The sequence below is a fragment of the Eurytemora carolleeae genome, unplaced genomic scaffold (assembly GCF_000591075.1).
Source record: "Eurytemora carolleeae unplaced genomic scaffold, Eaff_2.0 scaffold596, whole genome shotgun sequence".
Classification (NCBI taxonomy): Eukaryota; Metazoa; Arthropoda; class Copepoda; order Calanoida; family Temoridae; genus Eurytemora; species Eurytemora carolleeae.
In genome coordinates this window covers 4377-17125 of record NW_019396486.1, presented here as the reverse complement: position 1 = coordinate 17125, position 12749 = coordinate 4377, and the positions used below count along the sequence as shown (strand labels likewise).

Below are 12749 nucleotides of genomic sequence, written 5' to 3'. Positions count from 1 at the left end.
GTATAATTGGAGTCTCTGTGCCGAGGATTGTCGCTGCTAGTGGCGCCAAACCTTCATTTTCTGTCTGCCCACAGAACAGGGGTGAGGAAATCAGGGGGGGGGAGGGGCGCCAGAGAAAAGTGGGGCGGGGGCGACATGAGCCCCTTTGTAGATTTACTGATAATCCTTTTATATTAATATTTATGTTCTGATAAAGTTTATAATTGTCCCTGAAATGCAGTAACTATACTTCCAGGAACTATTTCTGTAAGACAGACTTTAATAACTAAACCCCGGCCCCCCCACCCCTCCATTTTTAAAGTGTATCAAATATATATGTTTCTGAAAGTACTAGTCCTGAACAATATCCGGGCTCCGCTCCCCTTTCTACGATATCATAATTCTTAGAGGCAACAGTAATTGAAAATAATGGGGTTTAAAGAGATGAGTTTAACTGGACAGGCTGTAAACCAAAAATGGAGAATAAGCATCACCCCCTCCCCCCCATATCTTGACTTGATCTATGATATTTTTAGACAAGTTGAAATTAAAGGACAAAATGCGCAAACAAAACTTACTGTAAACTGATAATGCCGCTGAATCACTTGTACGCTGCCGCGCTACATTAGCTGCGACACAACTATAGTTGCCTGAATCCTCAAGCCGAGCTTGTAGAACAAGTAAATGACCTGAAATACAAGGATATTATTTTACACAAAGATAAAACTAATTGCAACAAAGCTTAAAGAACAATAACATCGCCAACATCAAGGTATGCAAAATGAAATTTATAAAACATTGTGGAATTTATCATTTTGAAAAAATCTGATGAAAAATGAATCTACCTCTTTATAAAACTGTTCAGTGTACACAGTTTATATTCATTATCACAAATTTTACACCTTAATTCCTTTTGAAGTTGAACGATAAAGTAAATAAACATTAAGCTGCAAAAAGCACGAATACTTAAACAAATTTAAAATTCAAACACAAATATTTTCCACTGAAAATATCGACATTACCTGTAGAACTTATAATGAAGTTTGTGTCGCTGCCAGTGTCGATAGGAACTCCATTTTTTAACCAAGCAATGACACGAGGGGTAGGATGTCCCTTAGGAGGATGACATCTTAGTTCAGCCTGGCTTCCAACTTGTATATGTGAGGAATAGGGCGGCGTTTCAAACTCCTTACGCATATCTAAACAAAACATTTTCAAGCATTTGTAAAATGTAGTCCGACCATTTTAACAACAAATATTTGAATTTTTCAATATTTCACATGTCGACACTGTGTATTGTTTGAAAAGCTTAACTATATCGAATTTAAATTTGAGAAATGTTTGTTTATATTGTGTTATATAAGTGTTCAAGTTTGTCTTTGATTAAAAGCTTTTATGTGTTTAAAGTGTAAGAAAAACTTGAAATCTGATTTATTTCATCTCTAACACATGACATTCAGGGAAAACATCGAATTTTGTAAAATTAGATCTAGAGGAGGGAGGAGAGGGAAGGGGGGGGGAGAAATCAGATAATTGCGGATTTTCTAAGAATGAAAAGTTTATCGCTTTGTTATGTTGAAAGGATGAAGCAGGAAGCCAATATATCACGAAACCTATACAAACAGGGTGAGAAAATTAAATCCTTTAATACAGGGGTAATCTCAGCCACGTACATGCTAAAATGTATTTAAAAAATATCCGCCAGTGTGATATAAAAACATTAAGTGTTTTAGGACATAATCCCTGTTTATGCGATCAATATCAATTACGTGAATATTGCATGTTTTCAACTCCTTGTGCAAAATTTTGGCGCCAATCTGAGTTGGCAACTCGGAAGCCTACGCAAAAATGGCACTGTCATTCTCTGCGAGAAAGAAACAGCTGTTAGAAAACAATTTTAGCAATCTTCTTGATAAATTGAGATTTACAAAAAATTTCAGGGAGGCAAGGTTTTTAGTTAGTTATAAACATTCAAGAAAGCTTGACTAAAATAGAGTAGATTTCTGAACTGACTTCATTCAACAACTAAATAGTATTAATACAATTCAATTCCTCGAGGAAGTCTCAATATAAATATAATCGTCTGGCTGGGCTGGATTGTGAGAAACCGGTAAAATTAGTTAAACCTTGTTTTCATTTTAAACCCCCTTGGGAGGAGGGTGCCTAATGCTTATATCCCCTTTTCTAACATAACGCCCAAACGTCACTTTTAGGCATCATTATTTTTGACATGAAAATTGGAAACTTCAATTCCCCTCAAACTTTTTAACTTTTTATAAAGTTTCTATCGGTTGATTGCTAGAATTATTTGATAACCTATTTGACCTGAAAAATCCGACAAAAATGTGAAAAATCTGCCAGGAATCTTGAACATTGGGGAAAAGGAAAAAATATAAAAGTTCTTGAAAGATTTATAAGATGTAAATATATTTTTATTTGCACTTAAGGCCAGGGGAAGAAGAGGGGCAGTTTTTCATATAAGAGAATATGAACAATAACAAGGAAAGTTAGGAGAGGAGAAAAGAGTTCCAGAAAAGTTAACAATCTTTAAAAGATCTAAAACACAAAAATTAAAGTATAAATTTTATAAGAAAATTCAAAGAAAGAGAAAGAGGGAAAGAGAAGAAGGTGGGGGGAGGGAAAGGTGGGAAACAAATGATTAATCTTAGCGAAGACACGCCTAATTTCTTGGGTTACCTCTGAAACTGGGGAAACTAGAGAAGAGTCTATGGGGAACATTTAAAAATTATAAATTTCCCCCTAGGCCACCGCATTTTCCCTCCAAACTTAGTAACATTAAACATGTTTCCAGACATGCACTGTACAGTGCACTAATCGGCTTTAGGGGTCCATTAACTTAAACCCGCTTTATGTTCTCAACCTTTTAGGGACAATTGCGGGTTTGAAGACAAGCAAGAACAAATATATCAACTCTAAATCCTAGATTTTGTGACTAGAAAAGTCATAATTGACAGAAAAATATGCAAGTCAGCGCAACAACATTAGCAAAAAACGGTTAATTCGGAAAATGCAGAATTGTTGTTGAATTTGTCAAAGCAGAGATTTTTGAAGAAACCTTAGCACGCAATTCACGCAATTTAGGCCTTACATTAGTGAGACAAAAATAAAATAGTTCAAACTTACGTAGTTCCCACGATGTACGAGAAAAATGACTTTAGCCCACCGGAAATAGTTTTGCTAACAGCAATGGTTTAAAAAACATTTTTTTGGCCATTTTATCAGAAAAAAAGATAGAGCTTGAATATTTACTTTTTATTTTAAAGATTTTATATTTCATGCAGACAGAAGGTAGTGACAGTAATCAATGGTCGCCAACATTTATACTTTCATTTTATCTATCTATCATTCATCAAGTAATATTTTAAATTGAAAATGAAAATTCATCCTTTTCAATATATATCCCTTATCTCATTCATTCGGAGAATTCACACACAATCTTCAGATTACATTTTTTTTTTATAATTTTTGTTCAAAAATACTTACATGCAACATCGACAGTGACGAGATTAGAGACGACCTCTCCTTGGTTGGAGACTGCTACGCACTGGCAGGAGAACTCATCCAATACGTCCATCACCTGGCTCCTCTTCAACTCCAACCTCACTTCCTTGTACCGGCTTTTGGTTTTCTCATCCAACCCGTCCTTCTCCTCGGTTGGGTTCGTCTTCTCTTCGTTGCAGACGAAGTATAGGTTGGTGGCATGAGCTGCCCGGCAGCTCAGGTTTCCGGTCACCTCCTTGCTGGTGTAGGTGCTGACAGGTTGCTCCAAGAACACCGGAAGGGCATAGTTCTCAGGGTCCCCTTCAGGAAGGTGATCAGGTAGCAGAGGACTCGACAAATCTAACCCTGTAAAGAGACAAATTATTAATCATCGTCTTCTCAAATTAATTTTACAGAATGTTTTCAAGGTTGACTTTTTATTTGCGGATTTTTATCTGACAAAACTTATAAAAGCTTTTTTATGCTAATAAATGGAGGGATTTCTGTTTGAACATTAATGGCCATGAGTGGGTATTGGTTCATAATTAGTTAATGTATTGAATAAAAAGTTATCTACTAGTTCACTAATGGGAGGGTTTAGGAGTATAAGAACTAAGAATCAAACCAGTTTCATTCTATTATAATATTGTTTGCTTTCAACACGAATATTTTATTCTGATCTCATCTTCATTTTTTAACATCTTCTTCTTCTTTTTATCTTTTCATCAGTTTTTACTGTAATTTTGGCTTTCTAATTTTCTTTTGACTGTCTATCTTTCTAATTTTCTATCTAAAACTTATCGGAACTTTTATGACCTTAAATCCCTATATAAATTGTAACTAAGGATGTAAGTGTGTATATTTCTATGTTTAAGTGCTATACACGCCTGGTTTATTTATTGGGAGATCAAGGCAGTAAAGCTAACAAGCACTTTTATCCTGCTTTAATCAGATCATTTGATTTTAAGTACAACTTTCTGCCTTCATCTAACTTCAGAAATGCAAAGTGAGGGGGGAGTTAAAAAAAAAGTTGAGTCCTTGTTAAATTTTTTAGGGTTTATTGAAAAAAACGGAAAAATTCCAGAGTTTTGAATTACATTCACAACCTAACCCCAGGGCAGACACAGACACTAGACAGTTAAACAGTTTCCAGAACTGTATAATAAGAATTACACATACTAGACACAGAACTCAAAAGAAGATCAGAGATAAATTCGAAGTTTCTGAATAAAAGGGTATCCCACCCCACCCTTAAAAAAACACACAATTGCAAATCACGTTTTTTATCTTTAAATTAGAAAACATAAATTGTTTTCTATAAAAATATACACCCCTGCTTAACATCTACCAAAGACAGATATAGCTTGTCACTCCAAGATGAAGATGGTTGTACAGAATTGACAAGAACATTGGTTTCTACACAACTAGACTAGGAGATGGAATCTACGTACACTGTAAAGAACTAGACTAGGAGATGGTACCTACGTACACTGTACACAACTAGACTAGGAGATGGTATCTACGTACACTGTACAGAACTAGACTATAGATTCAATCTATGTACATACACTGTACATATTAAATTATAGACTGAATATATGTACATAGCTAGAATTTATAGTGAATCTAATTATTATGTACAGTGTACATAACTGTACCATATTGAATACTAAGACTAAAAGATGAGGATGTAGCATGATTTAAATGTCGGGGGTTCTACACATGACAAACATGTTTTGGCTGGAATTCATATATTCTGACAGCACTTTATAATCCCCCCAGACCCCCCCCCCCACTCTTCCCAATATTATGAGGAGGAGGGATAACTTTCGATCTGGAAAAGGATGTTTAAAGACTACCCCTCATGGAGTGACAAAGAGGTGGATTTTGTGATATATGGAGCTGAGTCGAGAGTTTAGTGTATTTGTTTTGTCTGATTGTTTTAAAAATCTTTCTTCATTGATTCATCTTAATTTATAAATTCATCTTTCCTTAAATCCAACCATCCAACCAACCAACCATCCAATCATCCAATCATCCAACTATCCAACCATCCAACCAAGTTGACAGATATAAGTCTAGAATACAGATATACAGACAAGTTGACAGATATAAGTCTAGAATACAGATATACAGACAAGTTGACAGATACAGGTTGGGTCAGTAAATCCTATATACTGGAGACAGAGCTCACCAATCAACCTGAAATAATGGGACCCATTCTAGGTTCAGGTCTACAGGGGCAAATATTCTCTAGTAAATACAAACCAAGAATAATTTTATAATTTTCAGGTTTTAAAAATTATCCTAAAATATTAAAGTTGGAAAGATTATTTCTGTCAAAACCCTGCAAGCTCTGGTATGCAACCAAACCCCTCAACACAAACTGAAAGAAACAAATGTATGCGCCGCGATCTTAAAACTAAAAACTGAGCATTTAAACTGAATTTTGTAGTTTTTCAATATTTTTCTATTCTAAAATTCGTTAATTAATAATCATAAATTATGTTTGCTAACTGAAGTGTTGTACTCTGACCCCTTGTGTAAATGTTGATATTTAATTGAATTCAATTATCAAGTTGTTCAGCTAACTTCTATAGTTGGAACACAATAGAGAGCATATATGGATGAATAGATATGATGACAGGAATATAAAGGGATGACAGTACATGAGAAATGAATAAACGGATGGAGTACGACTATGGGGAATGAAGAGATACGATCCAAACCTGTCAAAATATTATCCTCTACTTGTAGATAGGAACTAGAGATATATCTATATCTGCAGTAGATTAATATACATATAGGGTGGATATAGATAGAGGGAGAGATATTTGTGCCGATAGAAAAATAGATAGCATTTGATCAGATAGATAGAAAGAGCGGTTAATGGAATAGTAATATAAATAGAGAGTTAGATAAAGAGATTAATATTTTGAAAGGTATAAGAAGAGAGGTGGAAAATATATAAGTAGATAGCAAACATGGAAATGGAAAATAAATAAAATTATTGTCTAGAAAGATGAAGAGAAAGATTGATTGTGATAATGGTTACACCCTGTGATTATGAGTGAAAGATAGAGGACAAGATGATAAAATGATAGGAGAGGATAGAACGGATAGATAGATACAGATGTAGGTTGGGACAGATCGCAGAGGGATTGCTATCACACAACACACACATTATCCTCACAATATAAAGGGTGGGAGTGTGTGAAAGAATTGGAATGGGGCGAGGGATTGAAAAGATGTAAAGATAATGATTTGAATCAGGGTGGTGGGTTTCATGTGTCTACAGTACTCCAATACAACCCTGAGCTAGACAAACAAACCCTACAGGTTCCAGCCATCAATTATCTTATCATTAACTTTAGTCTCATCCTGACCACTGTATCTGAGGAGGGGGGGGGGAGGGTTGAGGACACAGATATAAGACCGGCCTTTAATGGGATGTGAGGAAGGTGTTAGATTGAAAAGTAAACTGTTCCCCTTCTATTCTCATGCAGATAAACATCAGAGATAACAAAAATTTGCTTAATAACCCCCCCTTCCTCCCATCTACTTAACCCATTTTTGAGCTTAGAGTCAGGCTCCCATGCATAAAAAATAGTAGGATTGTAGAATCACAAATGTTGATTAAATAGGAAAAAATGTAGATTTGAAGAGCAAGCAAATTTCAATAAAATAGATTAATGTCTGTAAATGTTGTTAGGAAAGTAAGCATGCAGAAGTAAGTTGCTTGGAAGGCATGTATTGGTTGTTAGGAAGGTGGGTAGGCGATGTAAGTAATTAGGAAGGTAGGTATAGGTTGTTAGGAAGGTGAGTCGGCAGGTAAGAAGATATATTCAAAAGAAAATGCTTGGTTAAATAATGATCTTTGTTGTTGGAATTTGTTGGTAAATAATGATTAAGCTGAGAAGGGTAAATGGGAAGGGGGGTATCTAGGGAGAGAAGGTAGGGGGACGGGGACGGGGGTATCATTGATAACTAAAACTCGTGATCTGGTTTAAAGTTGCACTTCTATTTCAAGTTTTCATTCTCCCAGTTTTCCAGACAGATAAACGTGTTCGTAGATTTTCTTCTAAAATTAGTTTCGTGGATTTCTTTCAAAAATTACGATGTTTCAAACCGACTCTGCACGCGGAGACTTGAACCAGAGTAAGGGTAGGTATAAGATATGCCTGGAAACCAGGCAGTGCATATTTTGCCTGGAATTCAAGATGTGAACTCTGGTATTGTAAAAAGAGGAAGATAAAAGTTGATCTGAAATAATTTAGAGTTCCTCGTTAGCTTAAGGTTTACCTAGTATACCACACTAAAAACAATAAGGAGAGGGGGGATGTGGGAGAGGGGGGAGGGGGTAGCGGATGTATAATAGACAAGGTAAAACCAGAAGTATTTGGTTAAGTTTTAACAAAGCTAACGACATAAAAATTGGTTTGGTTAGATAGTTAGAAAGTCAAGAAAGCGAGAGGGTGGTCTCCTTCAGCAGATTTATTGCACTATGATAGTCAAAGTATTCTCAACTAAATTCAGAGTAAAAAGACATGTAAGGAGACAGATAGTAATTAGAGACAATGCACACGACATATTACTATTAGACAATGGTTTACTAATATACCAGTCTAGAATACAGATTAAACAGACAAATAGACAGATCCACACCTAGAATACAGATAAACAGACATGTTGACATGATGCAGATACACGTCTATAATACAGACATACAAACAATTTTATAGATACTAGTCTGGAATACAGATATACAGACAAGTTGAAAGATATAAGTCTAGAATACAGATATACAGACAAGGTTGAGAGATACTATTCTAGAATCCAGATATACAGACAAGGTTGACAGATACTATTCTAGAATACAGAAATACAGACAAGTTGACAGATACTATTCTAGAATACAGATATTCAGACAAGGTTGACATATACAAGTCTAGAATACAGAAATACAGACAAGTTGACAGATATAAGTCTAGAATACAGATATACAGACAAGTTGACAGATACTATTCTAGAATACAGATATACAGACAAGTTGACAGATATAAGTCTAGAATACAGATATACAGACAAGTTGACAGATATAAGTCTAGAATACAGATATACAGACAAGTTGACAGATATAAGTCTAGAATACAGATATACAGAAAAATTGACAGATATAAGTCTAGAATACAGATATACAGACAAGTTGACAGATTTAAGTCTAGAATACAGATATACAGGCAAGGTTGACAGATACAAGTCTAGAATACAGATATACAGACAAGGTTGACAGATACTATTCTAGAATACAGATATACAGACAAGTTGACAGATATAAGTCTAGAATATAGATATACAGACAAGTTTACAGATATAAGTCTAGAATACAAATATATAGACAAGTTGACAGATATAAGTCTAGAATACAGATATACAGACAAGGTTGACAGATACAAGTCTAGAATACAGATATACAGACAAGGTTACAGATACTATTCTAGAATACAGATATACAGACAAGTTGACAGATACAAGTCTAGAATACAGATATACAGACAAGGTAGACAGATACAAGTCTAGAATACAGATATACAGACGTGGTTGACAGATACTATTCTAGAATACAGATATACAAACAAGTTGACAGATATAAGTCTAGAATACAGATATACAGACAAGTTGACAGATACAAGATAGAGGATAGACCTTGTATAAAAAGTTGCCGCCTGTGCTATCGTGTATAGACTATAATCAATAAGATAAACTCGGAACAAAAGAATTAAAATCTTCAAATGATGTTATAAAGAGTTCTCTCTAACTTTCTTACTTTTTACTTCTACTGAATATGCATATGAGTTTATTCTCTATGGTTCTCTATCTATGTTCCGGAACGGCATCAATTATAATGTTCTCTAGTTCTCGAGTACTTAGGTTTTCTAATTATCTAGTTCTCTAATTCTCCGATTATCTTATTATCTATAGTTCTCTATGTCCTCTCCAATTCTCTTAATATCTAGTTATCTAGTTCTCCAATATTCTTAATATCTAGTTATCTAGTTCTCCAATATTCTTAATATCTAGTTATCTAGTTCTCCAATTCTCTTAATATCTAGTTATCTAGTTCTCCAATATTCTTAATATCTAGTTATCTAGTTCTCCAATTCTCTTAATATCTAGTTATCTATTTCTCCAATATTCTTAATATCTAGTTTTCTAGTTTTACAATATTCTTAATATCTAGTTATCTAGTTTTCCAATTTTCTTAATATCTAGTTATCTAGTTCTCCAATTCTCTTAATATCTAGTTATCTAGTTCTCCAAATCTCTTAATATCTAGTTATCTAGTTCTCCAATATTCTAAATATCTAGTTATCTAGTTCTCCAATTCTCTTAATATCTAGTTATCTAGTTCTCCAATTCTCTTAATATCTAGTTATCTAGTTCTCCAATATTCTAAATATCTAGTTATCTAGTTCTCCAATATTCTATTTCTCTAAAATACCTGCTTGTTGTGTAGAAACCAAGAATGATGTAAAAAGAAGAACAAGAGAACAAATCCAATCCATTCTTGTTTTCTAACCGATACTATCGATATCTCACATAAACCTCCTAAATATTACTTATATTTTAGTTGTAAGGAAAACATATAATTATAAAGTATACAATGTTATTAAATGTTTAATCAAGGATTCAGATTAATAAAATAATAAAGTTTAAATCACTGCACGAAATTAAATTAATTAAAAATCTTTTTATTGCGGTTATTAAAAAAAACGCTTTTTCGTAATAATATACAAGTGAAAAATATACATTTTCTCGTGAAACTAATAAACTTTGCTAAACAACTTTTGTAAGTCTACCTATCAATATTATTTTATATTTGTTTGGATTTTAAACACTTTTTAAACGTGTTTTTCAAATAATATCAAATATCTATATTGAGGACATATTTAAACATATTTATTTATGTTATTGCCAAATAAATAAGATAAACATGAAAAAACATTCAAATCTGTCAAATGAAAATTTTATTTTCATTTTTAAAGGTTTAGATTTGAACATTTAGTATAAAATTATTTAAAATGGACATTTATGAAAAATTAAAAAATTAGAGTTTTTGTTAAATACTAACTAACCTCATATCAGACATACAAACAACTCAACAAGTAGTTTAAAAACTATTTAGTGTTCACTTTTCTCTTAGTATTTCTTTATTTAGTATAATAGTTCCGATTTAGTGATGATTTAACTAGAGTCTTTTAAGTGCGTTTACCACTTGTATCCAGACAACTAATATCTAGTTTTTCAAGTTTAGAGTTTTAACAGTTCTCTCGTTCCCACTGCTCAGAAGTAACTGAAGTTTAATTTCTCTAGTCTCTACTCGACTCTAGTGTCTATACTCTATACTACTATAAACTTACGCTGTTAGCCGGACCGCGCCAAATAACCGTACGCTGTAAACAGACTCAACCCCCTAATTAGGGTGGGCGAGCTGGACTTGTTATTGGTGGATTCCCGGCCCAACTCGACTTCTCATTGGTCGGAGAGGTCACATGATATTGCTCTATAGGTATCATCATATAGATAATGATCTATTGATAAAGCTTCGATTTTCACTTTTCAAATACAAAATGAATATATAAAGTAAATCTATTAGATTTGAAGAGTTGATTCTTTTTTATTAATTTTCTTTTCTAACTTTATATTCTTTATAATTCTTCGGCGCACACTTTGAATATTTTGACAATCAAAATTAATAATTTTGTTTTGAATTTTTTGTTTGTTTAAAAAAAAAACATTTGTATGTATCTATCACATTTGTGTCTGTTTGAATCCAATGAGCAGCTATAACAGCTAGGTATAATCGATTGTATAGAAGATTTCTCAGGTTTGACCCATACTATATACCAGTCGGTCAAAAAACGAAAAAATGCGCCGGACAAAAACTTTTAAATCATGAAACGCATGGTCCTTGAAGGCCTGCAGACTTTATAGAAACATTAGAAATAAAAGGCTAAGACTTAGACTACTATATTAGAAAGATGTCCGCGAAACGCTATTTAAGCTTAGCTTAATTATCGTACGAGGAAAATTATTTTTTACCCCCTTTGAATTTTAATATTTTTCTATAACATTTGTGTTACTATTAACAAACGTACATCTGTATTAAATTCTAACTGATACAGGTGGCTTCAGTAATCATGAAAATTTCTATAAATTTTTCTCTTTACGCTGCAGCGCTCGGCCCTAGATAGTGTATTTGTTTTGTCTGATTGTTTTAAAAATCTTTCTTCATTGATTCATCTTAATTTATAAATTCATCTTTCCTTAAATCCAACCATCCAACCAACCAACCATCCAATCATCCAATCATCCAACTATCCAACCATCCAACCATCCAATCATTCAATAGTCCAACCATCCAACCATCCAACCATCCAACCATCCAACCATCCAACCATCCAACCATCCAACCATCCAACCATCCAACCATCCAACCATCCAACCATCCAACCATCCAACCATCCAACCATCCAACCATCCAACCATCCAACCATCCAACCATCCAACCATCCAACCATCCAACCATCCANGGGTGAAGGAGGTTAAGGGAGGGGGTAATGAAGGGGGGTTTGAAAGGAAGAAGAAGTTAATTTTTGAGAGATTTATAACTCTTTGGCAAAGCAAAGTAAACTATTTATCGACCCCCCCCCCCCACACACTTTCATATGTATGCACTTCATATGACAAAATTTAGTGGTTAAAAGTAACCCTGGGACAATATGAAATGTTCTTCAAAAATGACCAACACGCAGCAAAAATTGTTCAATTAAACTACAAAAAAAGAAATAAAATAAAATAAATAAAAATACAAATTTGATTAGATTGTTGTGTAAATTCACCATAAAGTATTTCTATTTTCAACAATATACAACACTGGAACAAAAAGATTTATTTTTACTAAAAAATAAGACATGTTACCGCTCGATAAAACCAGCAGCAGCAAATTCTTTTGGACTTTAAATTTTACTGGCGGTGTACAATTTGTGACATGTATGTGAAAACAATAAATGTCTCGCATTGTTTCATCTATCGGTATTTATGTCTGTCTTTCCGTCTGTCTGTCTATCAATTAACAAATGCCGTTGTGTCTACAAACAGGGTGATCAGAAAAAAAAAATCAAAATCAATGAATGATTTCACTTAATTCTTAAACATTTTTTCTCTAAAAAAATATGTTGTCAATTTTTCAATGCCCCCCCCCCCCC

The 12749-nt window shown here is 33.7% G+C and overlaps 1 protein-coding gene across 1 annotated transcript in view; it reads right to left on the bottom strand.

The window, feature by feature from the left end:
* The window catches only part of LOC111704165 (netrin receptor UNC5B), a 16621-nt gene extending 5747 nt beyond the window's left edge, over positions 1–10874 (bottom strand). The window contains exons 1-5 of the mRNA XM_023476316.1: positions 10617–10874; positions 9983–10089; positions 3484–3846; positions 1002–1178; positions 558–668 (exon numbers count right to left, since the gene is read on the bottom strand). Of these exons, the coding sequence (XP_023332084.1) occupies positions 558–668; positions 1002–1178; positions 3484–3846; positions 9983–10046 (715 nt within the window). The 5' untranslated portion in view covers positions 10047–10089; positions 10617–10874. The remainder of the gene's footprint in view (positions 1–557; positions 669–1001; positions 1179–3483; positions 3847–9982; positions 10090–10616) is intronic.
* Positions 10875–12749: the final 1875 nt, after the last annotated feature.